The following is a 23,295-nucleotide window of genomic DNA, read 5'->3' on the forward strand; positions in this document are numbered from 1 at the left end:
AAAAAAACGGGTCTGTGGTGTCATCTGGCAGTTTGATATTTTGTTATATAACATGTATAATTTCAAAAAGTAACCATTTAAGATAGCATTTAAGAACTTCTAAAAAAGTTTCAAGTCTAAATGCTTAATAGTTCGTTTCCCATAACGATTTTTGTCACTGCGGTATAAACAAATCCAGTATGTCGTGTATGTATGTGATTCTACAGAAGTGTGTAAAAAATGGGTTGCAATTAATGCGTTGGCTGAACCGTTCATCTAACACATGATAAATAGTCATAACAAAGTGAAGTAAAACTGAGTAGAAGTAGAACTGAAGTAGAACTATCAGATCTCATACGTCGGTGTACATTGAAGTAAGGTCCGTGTGTCAGTGCTGTGACGACATTGTTATGTACACAAACTCCCACTCCACATCAAGCTAAAATCAGGTAGTGATAGGCGGCATTCGCAGTTTATAGATAAACGCAGAATAGTGGTTCTGCGATGCTTGAAGGCATGACTTCGATCCGAGTTCGGCATAATTGTCACTAAAGTAATACGAGATTTGTTGATTTACGGGGTATAATTTTGGGAATACGTTTTCGGTGTGCGCGAAATGTTCGCCGCAGACGTGTTTTGGCTGCAATGGATAGGCGGTTTCGCAGGTAACGACCGATGATCATATTCCGTGAATTATTTACTTACCGTTTGTTTCCAATTTTACTTAGCGATGACAACGCTATTTTTGAGCGGACTATGGGCTGGCTGGACCTCACCGTACCTGGCTCAATTTGCGTCCGGAAATTCCCCATTTCCCGTGACCACGAATGATATTTCCTGGATAGCGTCGATCAGCACCCTGGGCGAAATATCAGGTGCAATCCTCGGTGCAATTTGCATCGAATACTTCGGCAACAGAAGAACAATCATCGGAAACGGTTTCACTATACTTCTCTCGTGGATCCTCGTCATCGCGGCGAACTCCGCAGGCTGGATTTACGTGGCTAAATTCATCAGCGGGGCGACTGGCGAAATTTCGTACATGAGCACCTCGCTTTACCTCGGAGACATTAGTAGCCCGAACATTCGAGGTGCCATGGTGACTATGGCATCCACCGGAGTGGTCCTGGGTATAGTGGTGGCAAACGCGATGGGTCCTTACATTTCGATGAGGGTTTTCGCCTGTATAGCCCTCGTTCCAAACATATACTTCATCGCTATATTCTTGTGGTTACCTGAATCGCCGTATTATCTGGTGAGCAGGGGCAGATTGGACGATGCCAAAAACTCGATTCTGAGGTACAACTCAAAGGCAGATGTCCACCTCGAGGTGGAGTCCATCAAGAACTTTGTCACCATTGAGAAATCAGTGTCGTTCGTCGATCGAGTCCGAGAATTCAACTTCTCCCGAAACAGAAATAATGGACTCATATTGATGGCGCTGATCATGTTCTCAAAATGCAGCGGTTTGGTTCCCTTGTCCGCTTACATGGAAATTATTATGACCAGAGGATCGGTAACTGCGATTTCACCTTCCACGGTTCCCGTCATAGTAAACAGTGTTGGACTCATAGCAGGGTGGACCGCGATGTACTTCGTAGAAAAATCTGGTCGAAGAACAATGTGGGCAGTCTCGAGTGCTGGTATTTGCGTTTCCATGACCTCTCTTGGAACACACTTTTACTTTCTCAGCATTGGACACGATCCGGCCACGTTGCAATGGCTACCGATATTATCTGTGGTGTTGTTCAAAATCTGGTTCAACCTAGGCGTCAGCTACATTCCCAACATCATGGTCAGTGAGGTTTTTGCATCAAATATACGGACTCTGGCCGCTTGTCTTTCATCTGTGTCGTCGGGTGTTTTTTCATTCATTGGAATATACGGTTACCAATGGCTGCTCGAGTTGATACATGAAAGTTACGTCTACTGGATTCACGCTGTGTTTATGGTGATATCTTCAATATTTGGTTGGTTCCTAGTGTCGGAAACGAAAGGAAAGACTTTGATGGAAATACAAAATGACGTGATATAAGACGAACTTATGTGCCACTGAAAAAATATAATATATTCATAAAAAATACAACGGGGGAAATAAAATGCCAGGAATTAAGTGAAAAACAATGAAACATATATCCATAATGGAACTTCAAGGTGCATATGATAATATTACCAGCATATTGTAAACATTATGCAACTCACGTTTTTACGGGAAAGTGTATAGTATCGATATTAAAATTTGGAAATTCAAAATCATTCGATATACCTCGTGATTACAGTGGTATCCTTTTGCTTGAGAGGCAGAAATCAAGTGATGGAGGATTGAAAATTTGAATTTCTCATTGTATTAAAAAGAAGCGGGGAGGCAGAATTTTGAAGATTATAATGTTTCTCGGTGATAAAAATATAGTGGAAGATGTGGGTTCGTTATTGGTATACTCGTAAACATATCTCAGTTTGAATTTGAATATCTATTTTGGTATTGTGGTCTCCAGTTGCCAGACTTGTCAATTGGTCTGCACGAAACAATACGTTATGTGTATTTTGCATGGATGATAGACGGGTCTGTTATCAATAAGCTGAAGAATTGAATGCATGACCCTAGCACCGATACGCCATGAATACGATTGACACAGTGATGAGCTTTGAGGAATACAGTTTTGATTAGATGATGTGATTAACAGTCTTGTTAAATTAAAAGTTCGGACTCATGTTGGATTAATGTGAGAAACCTTAGGAAATCGGGTCGCATTTTTTCTTTTCCCTGAAAAAAAAAAACACAATCACGGTTTATACAGTTAACTGTACTTCATTTGTTTTTTAATATAGAGCATTCTCTGTCAGTTCGGAGTTTTTCTTCGGGACCCACTCATTGTCAGATGTCACTTATAAATGATAGCATTTTTATACCATTTGAATGTATTCTCTCTATGATCTTTCACACTTTTGAATCAATCCTTTTGGGAGAATAATTTTTTCTAATAATTTATATCACTTGAATCGAGTAAGTCTAGCAGAATAGTTATAAGTGAAAAAAATGTTGTTTTACACTTTCTCCAAAGTCTTAGTTTGGAATCACATCAGATCAACCTTTAGCGTCACTCTGTGTTCACTTATCGACGGTTCTATGTGTATACGGATAGCGGTTTCATGCTCAGACTTTTGAGAAAAATAATTCAACGCCAATCAATAACCTATGTCCACTATGCCAATTATTCTGTATAGGTTTTCACATAATGGTATAGATTATATAATATTTCGAACAATCTCGAAGGTGTCTGTTCAAGTGAAAAACATATTTTTTAATTTTTTTTCGTTTCTAAAAACAGGCATTGCAATGTAAATAAGACAAAACGCATTTTATCACAGAGCACGGTAAAAATCGAGGTATTTTTTTACGAACGACCCTTTTGCCAGTTCTACCAGATTCAACTTGTATGGAGGATAAGACAAAAATTAATTCGCTAAATGGATTGACTAAAAAGATCCAAAAAAGATTAATGATTGTCTCATAGTTGGCTTGAAAGCGATCAAACGAACGTTATATATGTTTGCATGTATCTACTGGCTTAGATACAAGTACAAAAAAAAAGTATCTCATTACAGCAGCAAAATACCAGATTCGGAAAGTATCTAGATACAGATAGGTAACAAGATTCTGCTGCATTTTAGCTACTTGTTTCTAGACACTCTCCAACACTGACGATAGCGTCTTGACGTATGTTGAGAATGGATGCAATGCGAATCGTTTCTGTTCTGGATTGTTGTTTTATTAGCTTCCTGTAAGCTATAACTCTAAATATTATTCTAGCTGATCCACTAGTTGCGTAAATACAGAGAGATCTCGTACGTACCTTAAATTCTCTCACTCCAGACAGTGTCTGTTTATAAATCTTATTAAAAATATTGATTTCTAAGTTACTAGTGTATGAGCTTTTTGCACTGATACGTCATGTATGCCGATCCCTCGCGCTCTTTTCCATTCATGTGAACTCGAGAGGCTGTGCACTGGGAAATCTCTTAGTGAGATTGCAGAGACAAAAAGAGACTGCGAACTGGGATTTTGCAGTCTTGCAATCTCAAGAAATCTCAGTACGCATCCCCTCATCAAAACAACACGTCGAAATTGAAGTTCGCCTGTTGGTGGTGATCTAAGCTCGTCTCTTGCCCACGCTCGCAACCGACCAGATAGCAAAAAACCAGCCACACAAGAGACGGCAAGAGATTATGAACCGGGATTTTGCCGTCTTGAAATCTCGAGAAATCTTAGTGCTCATAGCCTCGCTTGAACCTTGTAATCACAGTTGATCTTCAATCCAGAGTAATCGTGTCGGGTGCCCATTACTATCGATTTTTCAATCAACAGAATGAGATGGAGTCAAATTTATCGTGGAAGCTACGGTAGAATTGTGATAAGTTGAGGACAGAGTCAGATACGCAATAGGAAATCCATTGTTAATGTTAGTACACTGTAAATTTTTTATCAATTTTCACTCACCTTGACTTCGGCTACGTTGGGTAGATTACAGTCTACGATTATGTTGGTATGATCAATCGACCAATGATAATACGCTGGTGCAACTAACTTCATCGTGTCATAATATGGAAGTCTACTTCTATGTTATGTCAGCTATACATGTGTATTTGTGAATATAGAAAGTGTTCTTCCTCTTCGAGACACAACTTGTAAGAATGTCTGTAAGTGTGTTTACATTGTGGAATCTTACGCTTCTTGGTGCGAAGCTCGTAAGACAGTCAATGACCGTCTAATATTGAAATGCGGATCGTCTAATATTGAAATGCGGATATGCATCATCAATATTAATATTAATCACGAGGCAATTTTCATTTGTTGAAACGTATAATTTTTTTTTTTGAAGTTTTTCAAAAAAAAAAAAAATTATACGTTTCAATACATGTGTATTGTCATTGGTCGACATAATTATACTATAATCATACCAACATAATCACAGATTCCAACGGTAACGCTCGAAGTTGCCAGGAAATTTATGGAATTGCAAGGTTCAGAAAATAATCGATGACAATATAATCGATGTTTGAAACGAAGTCGATTACAAAAATTGATGATTTTAAAAAATTACCGACACGTCGATAAACGAATATCTACATCAGCTGAAAAATACAGATTCGATAAAATGACGAAAAAAAAATTCTGTTTTTTTTTATAACCCGATCTCGGACAATTATACAGTATTAACGTTACACCCGTCTTTACTTTTTGTTCGCTTTTACATGTAGAAGCGGTTGGCCAAAAATTTATTACATATAATTCGTTGAAATATTGAAACGACAGCTTTTATGGGACGTTGTGACATCTCCTTTTTCTCAATAATTCTCAATTTCGAATCGGAAATGTAAAAAAGTTTTCGCATCAAACTATTTTAAGTCTGTCTGAATTCGAATTTTTTCTATGAATAATTTCCTAATCCTGGTACACCGGTAATAGATAGGTACCTAATCAATACCTGTGAACGCAGGAAGGAAAATATAATTCCAGCCCGTCTGAAAATATGTTTAACGTTTCGTAGTCGAGACAGGTGACATTGAAATATGCTTCGAAAGACCTTTTGAAAAGAAACAAGTACCCGATTGATTAGTCGCCTATATTTTCGTCAGTCGAGTTTATTTTGCTCTTCATTGGGTCCTTATCGATGCGACCACTTGAATGCGTGCTTTGTCGTCGTCTGAGACAATGCGATACTTTTTTACGCGTCGGAGTCAGGAGTTCATCTTATAGGTCGTTAATTTTTTTTCATCCACGTCTCTCTCTTGGAAGAAACCATTACCAAGAAAACCAAGGTTTCTTTTCTTTTTCTTCTATCCTCCTCATTCTTACTTTCCTCATCATACGTTCATCTTTGTTCGGATAGTGAGAATGTTCATTGAGATTGTAGCGAAGCCAATAATTACAACGAAAAGAATTAAAGCAGATAGAAAATAAGAGGTATTAGTTTTTCCCGCAGACAGAAATCTTTGTCCGAAAAAACCCAACTCTCGGCAAAAGGTTTTTTTTTTTTTTTTTTTTACGTAATACCATGTATTCGTGTCTAACTCATTTCAAAGTGGCTTCAACACGCCTAGTCTTTCGGGCTGAAGTTTGAAACCTTATTGTAATGCTGCATCTTTACAAAGACTCGTTATTTGCAGCTTTAGAGGATTACCCGAGAGAACCCCGCAATAATCTTATGGGAATTGGGTTTCCGTGAAATCGTCTGAATTTTTTATACATTGTAGATCTTGGCATTCTAAAAAAAAGTCTCCACGTGCACGACCCTCCGCTATGGATAGTTTTGGCGCTAGAAAAATGTTCATCCTGTATCCAGTATTCCTTCGTGCAAGAAAAACTATGAAAAAAAAAATAATAATTACTAATAAACGAAACTTAATAACAATAATGATAATGATTATTCATTAATCACAATTATATTCGTAATAGAAGGGAGGAAGTAAGGATTATAGCACGGGTTTTTGGCAGTTGCTGTAGAAAGCCCCGCATTTGCACGAGAAACAAAGGAAACCGCCGAAAACCTTGGCCAGGTGTAGCCGGACCCGAGTCCAAAGCACCAACCAACAATTCGGCGACTGAACGGCGTGACCCTTCTTAAATTTCTGCAAGTTGCCCTTCAGGACTTGATTGACAGGCTAGGGATTTGGACCCAAATTCTTTCGCTTCGCAGCCACGAGTGCCAGCACCTAAGCCACTATGGTCAGTGGCTTAAAACTTAGGCACATAATCGAACATGGCCACTTCAAGGCTATGGGATAAAATCTGAGTCGCAATTTATCTGAAACGCGGTGACGTTTTTTATACTCTCTAAGATGACGTCATCTACAGGTAATATCATAAAGGTTGGAGGAGGGGGCGAGTCCATACATTTAAAGTGGCTATTTATTTATTAGAAATAATTATTTCTTTCCTAGTTTTTCCTGCACAAAGGAATACTGTATATAGGATGAGCATTTTTCTAGGGTCCAAGCTATTCATAGAGGGGGGTTGTGGCCATGGAGACTTTTTCCGGAGTGCCACGATCTACAACACATAAAAAGTTCAGAATATTTCACTGAAATCCAATTCCCACAAGATTATTACGGGTTTCTTTGGGTAACCGTTAATAAAACATGAACAGAATCGGATTTTTTAAATTTAACTCTTAGAGTTATTCTAAAGGTGCAATACAGTAATTTTTGTTTCAGCGTTTCGATACGGTAAAATTACTATCTTCAGTCTCATCCTAGTCTAACTTCCACGCGAGTGTGTGAGTAAAACATCTTCGAACCTATAACGCGTGTGCAATGATCGGTACTTGAAAAATATGGCAACTTCTCAAAACTATATCGCATGAGTTGATCCGAGACGCAAGTTCGAGTTAATTTGACACGTGACTCATCGTTCAGTAATCAACGACTTTCCGTCCGGAATTATAAGACTGTAGCTAAGGAGTCTACGAGCCTAGAAGCTTAATCTTACCTAAAGCTAGTTTGAGAATTCTGTTAGGCCTCTGGAATACGGAAAATATCGGCATGCCTGCTATCATGGAAATGGAATGCTGCTCGATTGAACAAAAGATGGAGCATTCAAAGCTCTTCATTGGCGTTGTTCAATGAGTACACGTTCAAGTTTTGTCAACGACATTGCGAGGTTAACGGATATTCATATGATAATTTCATCGTTAATTTCAGACAGCATTAAAAATTCGTAGCATTTTATGAAACTGTCCAATAGTTAATGAAATCATCGAGGTTTTGATTGGTTAAAATGGATGAGATTTCAAGAAAATCTGTACTTCAATACTTGCGCGAAAACTTATCAGCAGCTCATCGGGTGAGCCAATATAAATATACGATACGAATGAGATACGACCGTAATGCGATTTTGCACGGTATTACACTTAATCTCTGGAGTTTGTAATTAAAAGCATCAACGACAATTCTTATCTCAATTATATAACAGTACTTTATGTATTATTTGTTCAACAGGCTACGCGACGTAACGTTTAATCAATACGTACACATTCCGTGCCGTCAGTTAATTCTAATAGAAGTGAAAAATCCTCAAGCTTTTGATTATATAGTCTTTGTGAATTTTTTTAACTCATTCTTTTTTTTTTTTTTTTTTCTGTACACTATAGTCAATCTTGATTTTCATTTTTTACTATTTTCTCGAGATGTAATGCATATTAAACAATTGTCAAGTGTACGACATAGGGGTAACATTTTTTGACAAATCGATTGTCGCTAAATATTTTGTAGAATAGTTCTCACAATGCGAGAAAAACGCAAATGTTAAAAAAATAACTCAATTTCTGAAACATGTTCAAAACATCTCATAATCGTCCAAAGAGTGTTTTGTTCCTGAAATAAAGACATTTTGAGTGAATATATTCATTATAAAGTGAACGGGTTAATCTTGATTTGTGTATTTAACGGTAATATATTAATTTCTTTTAAGGCGCCGATAAGAACGGAAGTAAAATCATACAAGTACCAACATCATCTGAAATACTGTCATGAATTTTCTTAAATATTTTATCACTCGGTAATTTTTCAATCGAAACATCGCGCACATGACGCAGGATAACATTCGTACGCGATTCGACGAATCTTTATTGCAAAAGTTGTTGTTTGAATCCTCATTGTCCGTTATCTGTCGTTTCATTGAGGGCCATAAGAAGAAGGTAGGAAATGCCAATCTACGGCGAACCGTGGACAAAGCCGGTTCCCTACACAATTGACACGTGCTTCGAATTTCCAGACAACGTTTCTGCAAAGGATAATAGTAGTCGGGCGCCATGAAATCCAGCCTAACGATCTCGTCGACGCACATACAAAAATAATTGACTCTCTGACTGCGGATTACGTCGACGAACCAATCACCGGCCTGCTCCTGGTGTACAAAAATACGTTCTTCCACATCGTTGAGGTAATTGACGACATCTGAATGAACAGATGATTCTTGATCATTTTCTATACATTTTTACGACACACTTTTATCCCCTGCTAATGACTCACGTGGTTGTTGAACTGACTTTCCAGATTACAGAGAATACCTTCGTCAAATTAATAAAGCAGATTCGTCAGATAAATGGAATTTCCATGAAAATATTACCCCCCATGCATCACATAAGCAAGGTGAATATTCGCATTACATTGTTTACCATCATTACTGTTACCGTTTGTTTATACTTCGCGGTGAATCATCGAGAGGACTTACGCCTCAGATATTTCATCGGGTCACATTGACGTGTGGATGATGATTCGTCGAGCCCTTTGATCATACAGTCGGCGGACTGCTGGTGCTTATGCTTGGGTGCCAGAAGTTCGCGCAGCCCTTGTTAATTTCGGTTTAATCGGTTACTCCAAAGGCAGCGAGATACGTTGCAAGTCCTTTGATCAGTTGGACGTCGAAAAGCCATTTCAGACCGAGATTCTCCTAATCCGTTGCGTAATTTATTTCTCTATACTTTTTTTTAATCTCTAAGAGATGTATTCCCTCGAAATGGATCGGAAAAACGTCGCAGTCTCCCCTGCTACTTGAGCACGACCTTCCTAAGAGCTGGGAATTCGAAACGGAGGGCGCGACCCTTTCAAGCTTTCAAAACAAAGTATACAAGTTGTGTCAACATCTTCACGGATTCGAAGATAAGGTATGTGATAAACTCTTTCCTGCAGCCTTCCATGGCCCCTGTAAATACCGCGTGTTGAAATAACCTCCCCTTCACGTGGATGGAATACCACTAAAATATTTTACTAGCCATCTTCAAACGAACAGATAATATCCACCCTCTTCTTTTGCTTTTTCCACTCTTTGCCCAATGCAAACGCGATTCGATCCAAATCGGGTTAATTGACGCTGGATAATATCCACGTGTAGTTCTTCTCTGATTTCGTTTCACACGTAATCGAATTTACGGGTATCGTATGTAACACAATCCTCGGTTTATGTGCATGTAAAAACATGTTTAGCTCATTCGGATTAAGAATTGAGTGTGTGTGTGTGTTTTTTTTTTTGTTTCTTTTGCTTTTTTCTGTTAATTGAGTAATATAACGTTTATTCTGGTTTCACACGATTGTACAAGAATATTTTCCCACCGCCGAACTTAAGCAACGAGATTGAAATTTTCCAAAGCACCCTGCTCTGCTCGCTTCCGAGGTCGACCACCTATTTGAGCGTGTTCCAGGTCTTTTGCCGGAAGCCGTCATCATCGAATACATCATGAATGGTCGCTACGTGGGAGGATTTGACTTGATCGAAAAATTTAGTTTCGACAGCCGTACGTATACCTGCCGTTCAATCGATTTGCGGTCCACTGTTCCACCCTCGTCGAAATCTGAATTTTATGCGAGAAAGGCGCGATAACGTTTTTGCATTTTTATTACCCTCGGACTCGACGATTCGGAACTTTTCCAGCAGCGTACGTTTCGCACAAATCGGTTTTCATACCGACGTTTACGATGAGGTATCGAATATCCGCAATCCTTTTAAACGACCCCGAAACCCAGAAACAATCCCACCGTTCAGTTTGTTCAACAGCCGTCGTCGCTACCGATGGAGAATTTCAAAATTTTCAGTAACAGAGAAAAGTGAAAATTCGTAGGCGTAACTTTTATTCAACGCACACGCGTGCCAACCGCGAAGTGTCATGGATTGAGAGTCACACGCACTGTTCTTTATTTCACGCAGAGAAGGAATGGCCGCACGTGTGCACGCCGGATCCAATCGACATCTTCGATCGGAGAGATCCGAAATTCGTTCAGCCTGCAGCGAATCGTGGAGCTCACTGAAAGCCCGCATACTTACGAAAGCAGCCCCGTCTTCTTTGGTTACGTTTTGGTTTGCCCTGGAGGAAGAAGGAGAGTATATTAAATCGAAAAACTTTCCAGCCTTGTTTCGAACGAGCTTGAAGTTTCAACAGAATCTTCATTTTCTTCCCCCTATTCGTTCTCTCTCTTGAATCGAGAATTTCTCTTCGTCTTTGCGAAAGATCAGCGCAAGCTGTCTTCTGATAGGGTTACCCCATTAGAGGGAGTTAATAGAACCATTAAGTTCAAACCGAAGCGGCTACGCTTTCCGTGCTTTAAGCTACAATCAAATCAGGCAACCGCGGTCAAATCTGCGATCACGAACATTGCGCTGCGCCTCAATTCTATATTCGTATAATTTCAAGCTCCAGAGATTATTCTCGTTTTCTAATACACACCGTTGATCGTGTAAATGCCGGCACCATTATACATTATAATTTGATTAGCTCGTCCAACGGAGAAAGTTGAAAATAAAGTTTTACACGCATAATTTCGCGGACGTCTCTCGAGCTTACTAAATTGGAAGTAGCATTAATTTCAGGCCTGGAGCTTCGAACGATGTAGCGTCTTGATTACCCGAGGCTACCACTCGGCATATTTGCCTTTGGAAAATGACGCTGTGCAGCCGTTCCACTTGGACGACATGAGTATAATCAAAATTAAAAATTGGACAAAGTGACGGTATAATGTGCGGATACAGAAAACTCACAGCGTGAAAGAAAAGCGAAAACAAGACGAGTATTCGTTACGAAATCTGGGAAAACTTTGTTTTCGCGCGACTTTAAGACCTGCACGTTATTCGCTCGCTAAAATTGGCGTGTATATAAGGGATACGGCTCTCGGTAAAAGGAGGAAACGCGGTCAGGAAGTGGCCGCTGGGACCGCGGGCTGCTGGCAAAAAGGTAACAAATGGAAAACGACGCTGTCCATGAACAAAGTGAAGCACCAACGTCCGTTGATAGAACGCTTCGCGGAATACGAGGTTGCTGCGGCAACGAGAATGTGCTCGGAATTTCAAACCAAGACTTGATATAACGTTATCTCATTCTGGTGCAGGACCGCAGCTTCCTCCATTCTCATCTATTGCACTTCTCTCACATTTCTCTAGCAATTTGAATTTCTCGCACGTCTGTACCTTTATTTAGATGTCTTAAATCCGCTATCGTGGAGCGATACGAGACGTAAACCGAATCGTATCTGACTAGTGGTTTGTCTTTCCGGATGAGAATATCTGCCACTGTGCAGCAGCCGGATTTTATCCCTTTGCGTGGGTAACCGTGAATTCTTTTCAAACTTTGAGATAAATTCCGTCCATCGCATTACGGAGTGAAATGACTTTCGAATCCGTGGAACGTACGCCACTCCACACTCTACTGACTAAAACCACTTTCCGCACCTTCGGCTCACCATTATAGCACCATGTGAGTTCAAGTTCTTTCGCAAAATCGTGGCTTTCCTGCTTTTCGCAAGCACAAAATGAAGCTCCAGCTGAGGCGAGAGAACCAACTCAGACGGTACTTTGGTAACTTTGACAAAATGACGGTGGGGCGATTTCACGACCTTTGGGAATCGAGCTGCAAGTCCACCGTTGGCGCGAATGAGAAAGCTTTCCAGCGAGGAAACTCGTCACCTTAAACGAGGACGCAAAAAGACTCGGCGAAAAGTCTTGACTATATCTTTGCTGAATCATAACTGAATGGATTGATCAAAGATTTTTAGCAAGCTGTGGAAAGTCCGCTGTCTCGTCAGCAGTTCCCGCAATACACGCTTGTTATCTAGTCATGATATAGAACGAGAGTTGTGGGTTGGGATGTACAAAGGCGGACGATAAATAACTCGGCAAAGCTCGACTTGGCCCAGCCCTTTGCGAACGCACCGCAAACTGTAGTGTTCGTGCATGCTTTATGAGAATGTATAGATGCATATGGAACGAAGCAGGGGGATGCAAAGTGAGATGGGAATCGGAGTCCTGTGGGATAGATAAAGATGTCACAAATTGGACCGTTCTCCCCCTTTGTGAGTGCGTGTATAAGATTAAGGCCCACACTTCAGGTGAGGTGCTTCAAAATATTTATACCTTTCCGAGGGACAAGCATCGCCGATGTAAGTTTTTACCAATCAATTTTTCAAGGATTGTTTATTTCTCTATCCATGTTCCCCTACCTTTTTCCCCAAATCAGAAACACGTATATCACATTCACCTAATAATCGTAGTTTTTGTTTTTGGTTCTCCAATTAGTCGCAACCTTGAGGAAGACAATTTTTTTCCGTACTTAATTTGTATGATCAGACCAATTGCCACTTAAAAACTGCCACATATCAAGTATTACATTACGGCACTCGCGATCGAATATAAATTGTATTGATAAATTGTGTGGACTTTAATCACGGAGGTAATTGACGAGCGCGTAGCAGCCGCTCGTTTTGCATTTATCTTTTGGTGCAGTTACGCTGAACGAATCTGTGCGTAAATTGGACGAATCGCTGCGTGGGAGAAAACTGCTATCCGTGAATCCTGCATGAGAGAAACAACCGTCGGCGAATTTTCATTCCATTCAACTCAAGAGGAAGTCGCGATAACACTGAGAAGTTATCCCGTTTGTAACATTTAGGGATTGGAACCCCTTTAATAACATAACCGACAACACTTGCAGACACTGGCGTAATAACCTCGACTGAGAATTTCAAGTGCAAAAGCGTTTCAAATTTTGTTGCAAGCGCGGATGGAAAGGATTCACAAGTCGAAGTAAGTGGAAGCTTGCATGATTTGACGTTGGTCGTATTTCGAATAACTGTGAAAAAAAACAGTCAAAAAAAAAACAAATAAAAGAAAAAAGAAGTTGAAACAACAGGATTTGATTCCCCGGGTTTTCCGGTCGGTGTCTCGTTTTAGCTGCAGTAATTTGCATTGGACGAAACTATTGATCGAAATTTGTACGGGAAGAGAACTGCGCGTGACAAACTTTCGGATATTACTTACTCTGCGCGATTGGAAAAATTTCGCCACCCTTTGATGAGAGAACAAAAAAAAAAACCTACCGAGTCCAGAGCAAGGCGAATGAATTTTAAGTATGAAAGAGTGACTGTAGATTGTCCAAACTTAATTTTGCGCTCCTGTGCGATGGTATGGTTGGATTTAACACCGGCTTCCAGCGGTGAAAAAATAAGGGAGTACCTACAACACTTCCAGCACGTATTTCGAGCTCACGTATGTCTACACGGTTACCCTTGCATGCAGCAGGCCGTTAACGCGCAGAGAAGTATAAAAAGTTCTTAAGAACGTGCTTAACGGGGTGAGTGGCTTGATTGTGTTAATTAGCTGAACAAAAAACTGTGATACCGGGCATCTGGTTGAAACTAAGCTAACATGCCGAGAACTTTGCGAAATTATTATATTGCGAATGAAAAAAACAATTGAAGTGAAAAATAAATTGAAACCGTTACTATTTGTAACAGTTGTGACGGATTAAATAAGCCTTTAAATCGTGCTTGACAACCACCACAATTAGCCAACTTCAATCGGATCTAACTTCTGCTTATTCGGCACTAATTGAAAGTTCTAGCTGCTGCAAGCTTTGGCCCAGAACGTCTCCCTTCTAATTGACAACCTACGATATGTAGCTCATGATCAGATCAGAATTACGAGCCTTTTGCCCGTGGCAACCAACATCCTCTTCACCTTTCGACCCGGCTACTTTCCTGGAAAGGTTGCGCCCTCAGGGCAGATCCGGTTAAATTTGCTTAGGGTGCGGCAAATAGCTATAACTATTACTTTCGGAAGTTATATGTACGGATGTAATGTGTGTGCACAAGCGGGAAAGAGTTTCGTCGATCTCCGAACACTATTTCGTTCTACGGTTCTTGGCCGCATTTCAGGCCAATTGAGAGAAATGTATTTTTGAAACAAAGAATTTTGTAAATTAATCTCTTTTCCAGATCATATATATGAAGAATAAAGAATAAAATTAACTAAATTCTTATGGCAGTCATGAAATAATGAGTGGCTTAATATTTTTTATCAAAATAATTGCTCGACGTTTAGTAGGATTAGCTACACCGTTACTCTAATTAACTGAACAAACTCTGGCTAAGTGAAAATACTCATTAGCGGTATCTAGCAGGACCACAGGTTCGAATTTCACACCATACATCTTATTAGCACGGAGATTAGAGTAACAACTCCGGGACTCGGTAGTAATGGTCACAGTAGCAATTTCCTTAAGCTGCCTTATTCATTTCCTCAACAGATTATAACAGCCATTTTCCGAGGTCACGACGTACCAAATGACCCGTGAAGTATCCGCTAAAACACTCCCGTTTCATCCATTTTTCATCATGTTATACCGGTTTATTTCCCCGCAACTCCTCGCAGGAACTTCTAATCATAGGCAAACTAGGGTATACATGTCGACTCTAAACAGTTCCACTGCTCTTTTGTTAATGTCGCTCCTGTACCCTGATTTGCCTATAATTAGACGTCCCTATGGGGCCCATCATGGAAATAACCTGGTATAAGATGTAACCGCAAGCACGAAATAACTGTCGGTGATCGTTTGTGAGTCACGATAGAGTCAGCTTTTCTATGCTAATCGTATTTTTAACCCTTCCGTAAATTAGAAGCTGTAAGTTTGCGATGAATTGCAAATTGCACACAGGTATATCACATTTGCGACCTGCCCTCACCTACAGACGGAACGAAATAATTTATAGTCAAATAAACTTTGAGGGATCCACGTCATGGTTTCAAACCCAGCAAACGTGTCGACTGGCACATGTGCGTCAGAGGTGGTGTTTCGAAAGTCACGGTTCATGAACATACGTGACGTAAATGCGAGTACGAATGCTGGGAGACTTTTGAATTGTTATAACTAGACAGGTAGACAAGCACGAGGCTCTGGGTTTGGTGAAAAAGTAAGAGAGTAAAGAGATTAACTTTTATCATTTTTATTTGAATTCAAATGATTAAAAGTTTCGAGAACTTACCAAGTGCGACAAAATATCAACCGTTCAAATACGGTATAGATATGGTTTTTATTACAACATAGTGAACACGAATAATAAGAAAATTTCTAGCAAGTACAGCAATAGAGATGAAATTGAGGATATTCGAATAACGCAAACTAAAATATCACTCAAACGTGAATAACACTGCTGCTGGCAAAGGGTATTGTAACATATTTTGAACACGCAAAAAAGGGTGAAGGGAATGATTGCTGAGCCGCAATTTCTGGCTCGAGTAGGCAGGAGAGACCTCGAGGTAGAACGTGTAGCATAGTCACGAATCCAACCACGGTAACCGACACGAAAATTTTGACGCGGGTAGAGGGAATGTTTTTTCTTTTTCTATATATATAATTTCATTTTCATGACACGTCTCATAGAGGAGATAGAAGCACCAGTGAATTTTTGATCCATTAAGCAAAGGCCTTTCATCGCGATCCCTAGTCTGTTCCGAACAGGTTGATTTACCGACGCGTTGGAACAGCTGTGTGAATGTATGGCATAGCGTGTGTTCCATACGCATGCATACGTCGGTTTACAACAATGCTCCGCAAACTTTATCATAATACGCTTTGACACGGCAGACGGCTTCAAACAACTCGAATAGTCCAACGTTAATTCGAATTGATAATTGGTGCGTACGAAGAATTGATCGTGTTACGCCGGAGGCGATGAAAATCAGCTCGTTTTGCGAGCTGGCGACAATCGTGAATAATGTATGAAAGTCGATTGGTGGGTTGAATTTTTTGTGGATAGTCGAACACCTTGTCGCACAAAAAAACACAACTGTGAAAAAATTCATAGTCAAAACATCTACGCAGCTGCCGAGATAACCAAAAGTGAAATTCGGACCTCCAGTTCGAATCACGTACGAATCAAACTACGCGAAACAATGCTGTGGTAGCGAATTTTTGTCTCGCAGATTCCCGACTTACTCCGCCGAAGGAGCAGGGGAGTCGAATCGAATCACAAATGATCGAGATGGGCCACGCCCGTCACATCGACGGAACGTGACATCCACAGTGCGGAATGAAAACGACTCGGGATAAGAAAAACCCTAGAGGAAGTGAAGAAACGGCTACGGAAGGCAAGTCGAAAATTTCCGCCGAGTGAAGGGGTCGAATAGAGAATCCGGTCGGTATGTCTCGATTCGAAAAGACAACGAAATCAGCTTCGTATAGTGTGTTAAGCTCGGTTGAATCATCGGAATACAAAACGATTGGTGTAACCTTCCCTACCGAGATCAGCCACTATTTACTTATTTGATTTTATTGTATATTCTTAATTCAAGACCGATGCATCACTGCAGAAATTTTGGAAATGAGGTTTACGTATATCTGGTAAAAATAATATAGCTTTTGATGACGGTGATGCGGATACTCTGTCTTAGAACCAAAATCGTTATCGTAATCTAACCCTCCGGAGGTGAGATTTAACCCTCACCCCGTGTCGTCCGATTCGACGTATCAGATTCGTGTTTGCATAATCAATCTTGGCCCAAGGAATCCTTCGATACCCGACAAAAAGCTCAGCTATCGCTCATGGAGTTTGAACAGGTGAAATATGACGAGGAATTTACATGCCCCGTTACACCTACGGTAAAGGCAAAAAGTTAGTAATGAGAAATCGAACGCCGAACCTGACTAGCGATTCACCGTGTCATCATCAGGTCCAATTAACAAATCACCGCTGTTGCTGTTTCAATTTGATGTGCCTACACGGTATATAATTGTAGAGTTAAAATTGCCGAAATTGACCGGTGTGGACAACTATCGAACAATCTTTGTAGTCAATATCGGGAAATTCAGCGTCGCATATGAGTGTTAAATCGACACCGAATCATAGTCGATATCTTCTTTTAAATTGCGAGGAGGGAAGGCTTTCATCCCGTGAAGAGAGAAAATCCTGATCTCTTTTTTTGACAGAGGCATTTTAGATCGAGAGAAATGAAAAAGGCCGAAAGAAGATATTCGTAAATGTCAGGACGCGCCGAAGGCGTTTTGCTAAATTAACGCCCTTGCACCGAGTGATTCTGGTCACGTGGTACGAAGAGAATATAAAACGATGGAAGTTTACGGCGGACCAGGATAAAGTACAGGGAGAAAATCGAAGTAAAAGAAATGCGTCGAGTTTGCATCGTTGAGCTTGACGGATGTCTACATGTGATTTCCATCTCTTCTGCGTTACACCCTCACGTTATAACAACACATCAATGCAGCCCGGCTTTAAGGCATTCGGATGATGCTGGAAGGCATGCTTGTTGATGGAAAATTAAACGAGGCATGACCGCATGCCTACCGAATATTCGGAGAGCTTCATCCATCACATCGTGGAGGGTGACTGAACCACGACAGGCATCGTGAACCGGAGAACTGAGTTAGGAGAAAAGCATCCGACCTATCATCGAAATTGATTGGAGAGCAGCGAGCAGGAAATAATGCTGCTCTTAATACGAGCACTGTGTGTATTACTTTTTCCTTACGAGTGAATATTATTGTCGAAGGGATGGCAGCACTCGTCCATTGATTGGATTACGAGTGGGAAGTAAATGTGTAACTCAGGTGAAACCGTGCGGACGAATTGTGATCGCTGAAGAGATTTATAACGAGATTTTCCGGAAGGGTATCAGCCGATTTCTGACTGCGACGGAAAGGAATAAGAAAATTTGGAGATCGGGAAAAAGTATGCGGAAGGGCTGTATTCAATTTTCATTTGCCTTCTTGGAAGTCCGGGGTCTTCGGTACGATTCTGTCGCGCCAGTTCTGCCCAAGGGAGACACAGAGTTCGCATCGTAAACCGAAATGTCCTCGGTCCGTAGATTTTTAATCCTGCCATTGACGCTGAAAGGCCTATTCAATTCACCTCCGACGGTGTGAAGTCTTATAAGAATCAGTTCAGCCCGTTCCACCGAGATTTTCACTTCCCCTGACTTCCGTTCGCGGATCGCATTCCTACTCTGCCAAATAATAGCGGAAGTATTAAATTCACCAACGGCTTTTACCATTAGCCACGAAATGAAGAAAAAGAATAGGTAGCATATTTCTACGACTATCAGAACTACCACAAGAAACTTATTCAAAGTAAGAGACATATTTCATCCAATGACGGTAGATTTTTCGGGTAACAGAGCAGAAATGCACACCGTAAACTGCTCTATCGGAAAATGTTTGGTGATGGTCGGTGATTGATGTATGGCGTGACGCTGAGTAGCTTTCAAGTCATTGTACCTTGAGAACACGAATGAAGCGTGAGAAATATTTTGCCCTAACATTTGTGCGGAAACGAGAATGAAAGCTCGTCAATGGGAGATTAGCATTCGATTATTTTGCGAACTATTCATCGTGTCAATTACTGTATAGTTGCAGGGATATTAGACTTCGTTATGACATTGCGTGAAGCACGAAATTTCACTAGCCGAACAAAATGGTGTAAGATGTAGGTACTAGATTTTTTGGTTACAACCTAAAATTCTAAGAAAAATGAAAATAGCTGTGGACTGTGTAGTAACCATCACTAGAAACTTTTATTAGTGTTCAAGTCGTTTGTAATACCGCGGAATTTCGAAGCGAGGTAAACTGCGTGAAATTCTTTACAAGCCCCTCGTAATCACTCGTTCAGATCGACCTTTCAGCCAATTTACGGAACTCCGTGCATGGCTCGTCCTAAAATCACCAACACGGACCGTGTTTGGACTGTACGTCACGTTTTTCTCGGGCGGGACTTTTATCAGCTGGGAAAACATTGAATATAGGGATGGCATTTCGTCCGTCGGATAAAAGCGATTGACCGAAGATATCAGTTATCTGGATCACTCTCGTTGTTTTCGAGTTAACTTTTACTTCGCTCGGTGCTAATTCGTTCGACGCGTCTGCACAGCAGCGTCGAGACGGGTGGCTTGGAACCGGAAAACCGCGAGGTGAGAGAATGTCTATAAAAACAGAATCGCAACCCCCTGAAAGTTGAGCGCCGCGTGGGTATGTATACATATGTACACTTATATACTCACGAAACAAGGCGAAAGCGGAAAGCCAGAAGTGAATATTGTTAAGCCTGTGGAAAAATTGGGACTTTTCCGGAGCGTTAAAAGAAGCGGTTTATTCGCCGCGAAGCCAGTTCGACGTCTTCGTCTCCGGTTCCACGGTTCACCCCAAGGGGGCGACTGAGCATCTGCCACGAGATGAGAAATACTTGGATTATTACCGGGAACGAGGTAAGTATATAAAAAGGGAACTTGAGGTCGGCGGTTATTTCAAGGATGGTAAAATTCGGTCCCTGCGAACCGTCCACAGGGCTTTGCTGTATCTTCGCGTGTCGATATTCCGTCCCATGTGTACGCACGGGTATGACACGCACTACGTGTACCCGGAACGTACATCGGCATGACTTGGTCCGTGAGATTAGGGAAACAAGGTCCTCTAGACTTTGTCGCGTCCTCCGCGGCATAATTAGCGGTATTAGTGCCGCGGTGCGCGAAGCCTGTAGAAACTTTCGCCAACTTTGCTTCACTTCCGCACGGTAAATTCTCCAGCCGTGAACTTTGAACAGAACAAAAAAAAAAGGGCCGCGAAATTTTTTAGATCCGTTAGTGCTGTTTGGCATTGCATGAATGGCCGAGGCGGACTCGAGCTTTTATTGGTGTGTCCTGTTGTTTTTATACGGACGCGAAAAAATTAACTCTTTATTAGTGACCTCGTAGCGTACAGCATACATCTCCGTCTCTCATTGTTTCTAATTTGAATTTCAATCCACTGAATTACGAACCCCAAGCCTGGAACTCGGCTGTCCGGGTTTCACCGTAATTTATACGGTAGGCATTTTATATTCGGAGATATATACGCACGGGTATGGGTGCAAATGAGTTATATATTCCGAGGGCTGCTACAGAATCTAGGAATATTGATATGCGAGCCAATTTCAACCGGCATCATGATACGTTGTTTCGAATTAACTTCATTGTTCTTCGTTTCGTTATTTACCTTTAATCCGGAAAAACGTCTGAGAAACGACTCCTGCTTTTTAAGGGTTCGAAAAAATTTAACTATCGTAGATCTCTTACCTAAAATATTTCCACAGACTAAAACAAATATCAAAATTACCTATTAATCAATGAGGAATAAAGCAGGAAAGATTCTCAAATCAGTTATAGATGAATTGGAAGAGAGTGAATCTTTGAAATTCGGCAACGAGTCTATTTGCAAAACCACACACGTATTCCGTAAATTTTATCAAAATCTGATAAAAATGACAGGAATTCGTTTTTCCGAGAATTTTTCAGTCTGCTCTAATTCCGTCAACCACGATTCTATGCATAAAATTCAGCTCCTTTTCGACTGCCTATTTGAGACAAGAACCCACTGTGTTCCCCTCGTGCGGTTTCCGGAAGAATCCAATCATCAAATACAACGCTTTTCCGGGTTTTCAAGGAATCTCAATAGCTTGCAGATATCATACCCTAACCTAAGCTTGACCTTATATCTACCCGAATGTTTTTCTCCGGCTTTCCGAAATAAACGTATAAGCTGGTGAATAGCATGCAATTTGGGGTTCTGAATAGGTAATTTATCCTATGGAGCGGTATACAATTACCTAACGCTGATAGTCGTGCCACTGCACAGTTATTTGGTGAAAAGTTTTCTTTGCAAGTACACCACGTAGCCGGACTATGATTAAATTTTGCAATACCAAGTTGAGATGAACCAGTTTTGCATTAACTAACATGATTGAGACGAATACAGGCAGTCTTTCGTTCATCTCTGTCTTAAACTCAGCGACGACGAGTGACTCGGGGAAATATCATAAGGCCAAAAGTATAGAGCATACGATCTTCCTCTCCCCCTTCGAATTGCCGGACTTCCGCTGCGACCCTTGTCCGATATCAGGAGCTATTCAAGGCTCGGCGCGATACTGAAAGCTTTGTTCTTTTAGACTGCAAAGCCCTTATTCGGAGCCTATTCGAACAGAGGGTTGATTTCCTATGAAGATGAGACGCAGGACACAGGGGACAAGCAAGGATAGCTAACGTCGAAGAGAACGGCACAGGAAAATTGTAGGTACTGCACGTACAAAAGTTGGAAGTGTAGAAAAGCTGGATTATAGTTATTGCTGAAGATGAAAACGGCGAGGAATAAAAGTTTTTATAGGGCAACGCCTAGACGCGGTGTAACTAAGTTTACCAGACTGTAATCAAATCCCGTTCCCATTAAAGTTGTTTGCACGGTTTACCTCTCTCCGTTTATCTTATCAACCTCGAGCCGCGGAGAAAATGTGTGAATTTAAACATCGGAAACAGAAGATTGTCCTAACGCATCGGCAGGATCTGCTTCGACGTTTCGCGTTTCTGCAGTGCAGCGAGTTCGATCGTCGCTGATCCTCGTATTTCAAGACACATCGTTCACCCTCATCCAAAGCATGTATTCCGACTAATTCCTCCTATTCGGGGTTCCTGTTCTACGATCTGCAGCTCGTCAAACGGACGGATTCAATTTAATTCCATTCAATCCGATTCGAACTCGAGCAAATCCAGGCATAGTTCGGAAGCCTGTGGGAAGAGACATCTCGTAGTTTTCAATCTAGAGGTCAAGTTACCGTTCTCTCGTTCTCTGGCAAAAGCGGTCGGATATATCTCTGACCTGTGTCAACCCGTGACCTCGATTTGTACGCAAATGGGAAGAGTCGAATAATAATGAATTACAACCTAATTGAGTTTATCCCCCGGGATAGGGAGGTTCTAAAGACTATTAATCAAGGTGTCACGGACATTTTTTGAAGCGTGTAACACGGGGTGATTATTAAACTGTCCGTCTTTTCATAAAATGCGAAAATTTGGGGAACCGCTGTCTTCTTAGCAGAGGCTTAGCCTCGCATTCAAAGAAGCCTATACGTAACTTGTTTGAAGTTGACGAGACGGAAATAGTTGCTTGAAGATGACGTCATTTTTCGGGAAGTCTTCCCGCCAGCTTGGGTTTCCGAAAACATTATTATTGTCATCGGTGAACGATGAACTAAACCCAAGGATTTCCTTTGTGCTGGTGAAGAGTTGCTAAAAAATGGATACCAAAAATTTTTCATCGTATTACTTCAGACGTTGTTCGCAAGCGACGATTTGGTAAATGCGAAATAATTACTTTGGGATTGGGAAAACCCGGTAAACAAGTGACAGATCATGTGTAAGGAAATTTGTACATTTACACTGATTTATAGTCACATATACAAATCAATTAAGGAGCCCGTGAGAGAGAGCGGAAAGCTGCGAAAGGACCGGAAGACAATGAATCAAACTGCTGGGGGTAGACTTATATTAAGGCCCGAGTCGTACATGGACAGACGAACGTTGGTAAGGTCTTAAAGGAGTCGGACAATTCCATTTCCGGTCGGCAGATTGATCAACGGTAAAATTCGAACCTTCAAGCTTCTTCTGATAAGATGTTTGATAACAAATGGAAAAAATCCGAATCGAAATAAAATTGCTGTTACATTTTCGCTCAGTAAATACCA

The 23,295-nt window shown here is 40.9% G+C and overlaps 2 protein-coding genes across 7 annotated transcripts in view; both read left to right on the forward strand.

Annotated features, from left to right (window-relative positions):
- Positions 1-23,295, forward strand: part of LOC124300201 (facilitated trehalose transporter Tret1-like) — a 73,191-nt gene that overhangs the window by 30,593 nt on the left and 19,303 nt on the right. The gene's annotated exons all lie outside the window — the stretch shown is intronic.
- Positions 482-3,272, forward strand: LOC124300202 (facilitated trehalose transporter Tret1-like). Its single transcript, XM_046754004.1, has 2 exons — positions 482-644; positions 708-3,272. The coding sequence occupies exons 1-2, from the start codon at positions 596-598 to the stop codon at positions 2,012-2,014; spliced, it is 1,356 nt and encodes a 451-aa protein (XP_046609960.1). The 5' UTR covers positions 482-595; the 3' UTR covers positions 2,015-3,272.

This window comes from Neodiprion virginianus, chromosome 3, assembly GCF_021901495.1.
Source record: "Neodiprion virginianus isolate iyNeoVirg1 chromosome 3, iyNeoVirg1.1, whole genome shotgun sequence".
NCBI lineage: Eukaryota > Metazoa > Arthropoda > Insecta > Hymenoptera > Diprionidae > Neodiprion > Neodiprion virginianus.

Bases quoted from the DNA above. Each gene is read 5' to 3' on its own strand.
- LOC124300202 (XM_046754004.1), top strand. From the start codon at position 596: ATGTTCGCCGCAGACGTGTTTTGGCTGCAATGGATAGGCGGTTTCGCA. The intron at 645-707 runs GTAACGACCGAT...AATTTTACTTAG, and splicing joins ATGGATAGGCGGTTTCGCAG to CGATGACAACGCTATTTTTG.